The 7,745-nt window shown below is 39.3% G+C and overlaps 1 protein-coding gene across 1 annotated transcript in view; it reads right to left on the bottom strand.

The window, feature by feature from the left end:
• KRR1 (KRR1 small subunit processome component homolog) overlaps nt 1-3,961 on the bottom strand; it is an 8,715-nt gene extending 4,754 nt beyond the window's left edge. The window contains exons 1-2 of the mRNA XM_029955450.1: nt 3,765-3,961; nt 884-1,077 (exon numbers count right to left, since the gene is read on the bottom strand). Coding sequence (XP_029811310.1) covers nt 884-1,077; nt 3,765-3,846 — 276 coding nt within the window. The 5' untranslated portion in view covers nt 3,847-3,961. The remainder of the gene's footprint in view (nt 1-883; nt 1,078-3,764) is intronic.
• Nucleotides 3,962-7,745: the final 3,784 nt, after the last annotated feature.

Genomic DNA, 7,745 nt, shown 5'->3' with positions numbered 1-7,745 from the left:
GAACCACATCATAGATCACAAGCTGGTGTGCGCACATGTGCCCACTTACCACATAGAAACAGCCAAAGGCTTTACAGAATGATACTCACTCTTACCACATGTGATACATTCTATTCTTTTAAAGGCTCCTTATCTCCAGTAAATGGACTTCTTGCTCCACTAACAGGTTTTGATCCAGTTTGAAAAACAAAAACAAAAACAAATACACTGCTCTAGGGGAATGGCAACAACAACAGATAGGGGAAAGTAGGCCACATCCTCATCTTTCTTTTTTCTTTTTTAACATTTCTTTATTTTCAAGAGAGAGAGACTGATCATGAGCAGGGGAGGAGCAGAGAGAAAGAAGGACACACAGAATCAGAAGCAGGCTCCAAGCTCTGAGCTGCCAGGACAGAGCCCGACATGGGGCTCAAACCCACGAACAGTGAGATCACGACCTGAACCAAATTTGGACGCTCAACCAACTGAGCCACCCAGGCGCCCCTCATCTTTCATTTAAAATGAAACTTAAGCAGTCATCCAGGAACATGCTTCAATTCTAACTATACAGAAAGACGGCAACTAATCATAGTATAGAACTGGCATCTTGAAACCTGGAGTTCACAGGTGACTTTCAGACAGTCATTTAAATCCCTAAAATTTTAAAGGTATGCTACTTTTCCAAAGTAATTTATTACAAAATGAAAAACAAATGGATTATAAGAATAAAGCCTCTATCTAGGATGTTTAAAATACCAAAGGAACTAAATTGCTAGTACTTTATTAAAAGCCTCTATCTAGGATGTTTAAAATACCAAAGGAACTAAACTGCTAGTACTTTATTAAAAAATCCATCAGCACACATACTTATTTGACAGTAAGGTAAAAGAGCAAAATCTCAAAGAAATATACAAAACGTGCATACATGTTCATTCAAGGCTTTCTGTACCAAAGGCCAGCACTCTTTCAAGTAAGCCTCTCTATATTTTGGGAACAAAGTTGCAAAACTGCTTTCCTCCAAGAGTCCTCTGGGATTGTCCTCTTTGGAAAAAGCTGGTTCTTTCCAACCATCAGGAACAGTGAGGAGTTCTGATTCATCTAAAGAGAGGAAGAAAGTTACACGTAAGATTTTACCCTTTTCTCGGACACCTGTTGAACACTTACATGCACACATTTACATGCTTCCCAGTACTCTCCTTGCAGTTCCTGTCCCCATGCTTTTTAGATTATTGAATAAAGAACATGCCTCTGTCATTATTATCAACACACCGTATTAAAATTATGTGTAAATACTTCAGCCTCATAAGACAAAGGTCCTTAAGGGCAGGGACTCTCTTTGGATTTATGGTAATTAGCATAGGCCTGAGAGGCAGTGGTGTCCTCAAGAAAGTTCTATTGCACTACACTATCTTAGAGTTGAAGTTCAAATACCACTTTGTTTACATGACTATTTTCAGCATAAATAATCTTCAGACCTTCCTGAACTGGAGCCCGCATATGTGTGCATATATGCACATGAGTTTGGGTGTGTGCACACGGCAAACTTAAAAGCTGATATTCCAGTGTATACCTCCAGGTACTGATCACTGGTACAGGGTTTTAGGCTTCCCAAAAGGGTTTCATATGCCTTCTTTCTGTATATCTTTCATGACAACTGTCATTTTATAAAAGACATTCAGTCCAAAAAGATCAGTGACTTGCCTAAGGGGACACAAAGGTGATTCAGCCTAGGTCTCATTTCAATAAAACAAACTGCCTCCTAAAGGCCATAAATGATCTCCTACATCATTTGTTAAAACTCCTGTTCCTGGATTTTAGGAATCTCTTACATCTAACAGCTATGCTTTAACTTAGTACTACTTGAAGTTATGAACAAGAGGCCTGCAAGCATCAGCATAAACTAGGAGTTTGTCAAAAATGCAATTCTTGGGGCCCCTGGGTTGCCCAGTTGGATAAGCCTCCAACTCACACCATGGTGACATGGGTTCCAGCATTAGAGCCCACACCATGCTCTCTACTGTCAGCAGGAAGTCCACTTCAGATTCTCTGTCCTCCTCTCTCTGCTCCTCCCCCGCTGGTTCTATCTCAAAATAAATATATAAACTTAAAAAAAAAGCCCAATTCTTGGACTCCAGCTCAGACCTAACAATTCTGAATCTCTGGGATGAGGCCCAAGAATCTGTATTTTAATAATCTCACTAGGAGATTCTTATGCACACGAAATCTGAGAAGAGGGCCTTTGTAGTTCATGTTCTCCACCACAGGTAAACATGCCTTCTGTTTCTAACACTCCTATCTGCTTTGATATTTCTGGTTCAAATCACAGAGAATTAGTCTTCATAGATCAGTCACTTCCCAATAGCCTAAAAAAAAAAAAAAAACCCTCAAATTCTGCAACTGTGTTTATTTAAAAATGTGTATCTTACCAAGTCCCTACCCAATTTAAACACTTCAACAACTACAAATTAAACAAAGCAAAACAAATAAACTGGCAAACAAGAGTTTCACAACAGAGGGGGTGTAAATGGCCCCAAAATGTAAAGAGATGTGTAACCTCATTAGTAATAAGGTAAGTTAAAATAAACCCCCAGCCAGACACCATTTCATACTTACCAAAATGACAGAAATTTGAAATTCAGATAATAATGTATTAGTGTGGGATGTAGAGCAATCAGAACTCTCATCCGCTGCTAGTGCGAGTGTAGACTGGCACAACCCCTTTGGAAAAGGTTTAGTATTACCTGCACATACCCTAACCTGCATGGATTTCAATGCCATGTACATGATCTGGAGAAACACTTCAATTTGCAAATTAGGCAACACATAAAAAGACGTTTATAGGAGCACTGTTGATAACAGCAAACAATGGGAACAATCCAAATGTCGACCGACAGTAGAAAGAAAATACAGATATGTGTATGTTCGTTCATAGAAGGAAACTCAACTACAAGCATCTTTTTGACTGAATAAGAAAAAGAAAGTTAAACCTAAGAAGCAAGACACAGGACAATGTCCACAGCCCTCTTGCATTCATATAAAATCCAAAAACTGACAAAATCAAACCATTTTGTGCATAGTTGTAAAGATTATGAAGAGAACAGAAAATGCTAACACGATTCAGAATGGTTACTACATGTCCTGTAAAGGCAAAGAATATGATCTGAGAAGTGTTGCTAGGGGGTTTGGATTATGGTAATGCTTCTGCGTAATGGTGCTCCTTTCTCGAGAACGAGTTGGTTTTATTCTTTAAGCTGTACACATGCTGTGCTATGTATGCATACTTAAAAACAACAGCAAAACCCCTTTAAAACCTCCCTAATGCCTACAGAATGAGAGGTCAAGGTTTTTGCTACTTTATTATCAGCCACTTCTATATCAGACGCTTCATTTATCAGCGTTCACTCACATTCATAAGGATCTCCTATTCCTACTTCATTCCACCTCTTATTTTGTCAACGACTTGCAGCCACCGCCTTACACCAAATGTTAAGGTCCCGAAGCGCCCTCTATAATTTCTTAATCCTCCAGATCTTACAGGAGACAAACACTGTATGTAACATCTTCACTCTGAAAGGCCTCTAGCAAAAGCGGTTACTAACACGTGTCTGGCACCGTACCCGCCCGTCGGTCCTGCAGGCCTGGCAAACATCCCCAATTGTCAGCAATGATACGTACTAAACTTCACAAAGCACACTCAAGGTAGCCTTACACGTCCCCAGCCAGCTAAAGAAAACAACCGCAACTCAATATACAAACATCAGGCTTCGGTTCTCACTCAATCTCACCTCGGTTCTCCGGCTTCGGCTTCTTCTTACGAAATTCACTTTTCCCGTCCGCACTGGCTTGCCCACTGGAGGAGGACGCCATCTTCAAATTGCTTCCGGTGTTACCGGAAGTGGACCAGTTCTTAAATCCTACCGAATTTTAGACTTGAAAATCTCTGTACTCAAAATGAATTCCACGGAACTCAGACGAGGAGATCTGCGCAATCTCCGTGCGTACGTACGGTAGCGCACGCGTATTTGTGCAAACTACAATCGCTTCTCCTGCGTGGCCAATGGTAAGCCAGAGATATCTTTCCCGGAATGCACTGCAACCACGGCATTAGGCTGCATGCTGGGAATTGTAGTTCCGCCATATGGGCAAGTAGGAGGCCTTACCTAGAGTGTTGTCTCTGCTCCAGCCGTTTATTTTAGGATCCTGGACTCCAGGATTTGGCCACAGAGTGCAACCGGTCTGTCACTGATGTCTCTCACTCATTCATCCGATAAATATCTACATGATCTCAAATACGTGGTAGGCGTGGGGAGGAGGTCCAAATAGAAAAATACACTGTCCTTGACTGCCGGCAGTGGCAGTAATAGCTACCATTTATTTTGAGACTACTTTGTTTCAGGCACTTTGTTTGCATTTCCAATTATTTTTTTTTAATGTTTACTTATTTTTAAGAGAGACAGAGCACAAGTGGGGAAGGGGCAGAGAGAGAGAGAGAGAGACAGAATCTGAAGCAGGCTCCAGACTGAGCTGTCAGCACTGAGCCCTAGGCAGGGCTCAGACCCACAAACTGTGAGATAATGACCTGAGCAGTCAGATGCTTAATGACTGAATCACCTAGGCTCCCCTGCATTTTTAATTCTTAAAACAACATTTGAAAAACAAAACTCTCTCAGATTGATAATGTTTTGTACAACAAGTTGTAAAGTCTTTGTTTCTGCTGGGAATGTTCTAGGGTCTTGGTGTTTCTCTTTCTAAGCCAGAGGGATAGTAATTAAGTGACACTTCTAAAGTATTTCACCTAGCCTAAGATTTCCCAAAATGACCATCTCAACACTGTATATGGCTGACTTCAAGATGTGAGAGTCATCACTACTACAAATTTTTACACTTCTAAAAATCTAAAAATTCTTAGACATGCTAAAGATGAAACTTTTTTAATGACTGACCTCATTACGTGTCATTTTAAAATTTTTCTGTAAGACAAATAGGGAAAGACATTGATAGCCTGAATTTCTTGCATTAGTGAAACTCGGAATGTTTATTTGAAATTCACCCTTGTGTGTTTTCCATAAAGATCTAGATTGTTGTAGACAATGTACATATATAAAACAGAGTGTTAATAAGGGACACAAGGTCCCAAGACACATGATTTGTTAAAATTTTTTCCTGTGTGTCTTATAAGTGGCAGGCCAGGATTTCATCTCTATATTCTTATAAGTTACTCAAAAAGCAATGACAATCCTGAGGCACCTGGCTGGCTCAGTCAGTAGGCGGTGGGACTCTTGATCTTGGTGTTGTGAGTTCAAGCCCCATGATGGGTGTAGGGATTATTTAAAAATAAAATTTTTTTTTATAAAGCAATGATAAATGCCAATAATAGTACAAATAACAATAGGCAAAAGTTATGAAGTAAGAAGCAATTCCTTCAGTGCTCCCAGGAACCCTATGAAGTAGATATTTTTTACTGTTATTTTAAGGAATTCAGTCACTAATAAGTGGTGAGCTAGTAATTAAGTCCAGGCAGTCTGACCATTAGTATCTCCAGAAAGGTTACTAAAAGGATGAGCTGCTACAAATATGTTGGAAGGAAAACTGGGTTTTCAGTCTCAAAGCTTTTGAATTTGAGTGGCATTAGCTCTTCTCTGGATCTCTAGCCTGGTGGCCCACCCTTTAGCTTCTGGATTTATAATAGAGTAAATCCAAATAGCTGATAAGGATATGCTGCTCAACCTTGCTACCATCCAAAAAGCGTATAAACATAGCAATGAAATATCACTTCTCACCCACTAGACTGGCAAAAAAGTATATAATATATATTACATAATTATTATATATTTTAAAAAATATATATTTTTAAATAATCTGCTGGAGGAAAGAGTATTCTCCTACGCTGCTGGTGAAAATGCAAACTGTCACTGCTTTGTTGCAAAGCAATCTATCTATATAAAATACACACATATTCATCCACAGTAATTCCACTCCTGGGACCCTGTCAAATAGAAGTAAAGCACCATACCTTAGGATGTATGTATAACTGTGTTGATTACTGACTTGTATAAATTAATGCAATGAGAGGGGCTATGGGGCCATGTTGAAGAATTTGTTGCCCACTGGCTATATAGCCTTGATTAAGCTTCTTACCCACCTCTGTTCAGTTTTCTATAACAGGAAATATAACCTTAACTCAGTGACTTTATACATGTAAAAGACTAAGAAAGAATGCTTCACGTGTGGCACATACTCAGTAAGTGTTAGCTATTATTTATAGTGACAAAAAAGTAAAAGCATCTTGACAAGTAGGGATATATTTAAATAAATGTTATTTTGATAGTGGTAAGATATTATGCAACCATTCATAAGAACTAATTAAGTGTAATGAAGAGATAACCTAGAGACATTGAGTGATAAAAGCCAGATACAGTATATATAATGTATATAAAATTATATATAATCATATATTATTATTTATATAATTACCCCATTTTTATAAAGAAAACTATTATTCAATGAATATTGAGCATCTCTAATACCTCAGGTTCTACTCTAAATACATGGTTTTATGTGCTAGTTATGTGTATATATATATATATGCATGTATATATATATATGAAAATATAAGTTTGTGTGTGATTGTACAATGAAAAAAGATTTGGAAGGCTACACATTAAGGTTTTAAGGCTGGCTACCTTAGGGATGAAGGTAGTTAGAAAAGAAAAAGGAAGTAGACAAAAAGGCTAAACAACAGAGGTAAAAATTAATAATCTTTAGAAAAATCATGTCAACCAAAGTAAAGGATACCACATGAAAACTTAGAAAACCTGGGAATCTAGGAGACAGACCAAATTTGAGAAACCTATTCAGCGAGTCCTGGAATATTTGCTGTGCGGCAAAATACTCATGTGTCCTGGTGTTGGGATGAAGTATCCTTGCAGATATCAACCTCCTCTTGCACGGCCTATTTAGCAAACTCTGTAGATATGGAGTTATGATGTATGGCTTTGGTTGCTAGCCAGGTTGAGTAAGCACTTAACCAAACTCTCTTTCTTCACTTGTAAAATGGGAGTGTGGAGTTAGATTACTGGGTTGTTTTTTTTTTTAAAGTAGCTTCCCAGAATGGAGCCCATACCCAGAATGGAGCCCAATGTGGGTCTTGACCTCAAGACCCTGAGATCAAGACCTGAGCTGAGATCAAGAGCTGGACACTCAACTAACTGAGCCACCCAGGGGCCCCTAGATTACTGCTTCTTGAACTTTAGCCAACCTCAAAATCACATAGAAGGGTGATCCTATTCCCAGTTTATAGTTCAGTAGGTCTGGGGTAGGGCCCAAGAATTTGCAGCCTGGACAACAAAGGATTATCCAACCCCAAAAGATCAGTAGTGCCCAGGCTGAGAAACTTGGGTCTGCAGACATTCTTAATTGCTGTGATTCTACTTCAAAGGGCTTTCCTCCTAACCAGGTATGCAATGAAAGCAAAGTTATTTTTCACACCTTACCTACCTAGGGCAGAACTTGCCTGCTATCAAAAGCCAAAGTCTCCAGCTGGCTGTTCATTATTATGCTGGGCTCCTCCATGGGCAATCCTGCTCCATTTCCCTCAACTCTGTCCCTGCCATTCTGGAATTCTGTAGTCTCGTTACTCAAACAGAGAATGATGCTGATGCACACAGTGGATGCTTGGGGTCTAAAGACACTCATTACTGCTTGAATATTAGTCTCTCTGGGCCCCAGGCCCACAGAACATTAGTATTTCATTGGGCCTCTCCTAC

Source organism: Suricata suricatta, chromosome 10, assembly GCF_006229205.1.
Source record: "Suricata suricatta isolate VVHF042 chromosome 10, meerkat_22Aug2017_6uvM2_HiC, whole genome shotgun sequence".
Taxonomy (NCBI): Eukaryota; Metazoa; Chordata; class Mammalia; order Carnivora; family Herpestidae; genus Suricata; species Suricata suricatta.
This window is presented reverse-complemented; position numbering and strand designations above follow the sequence as displayed.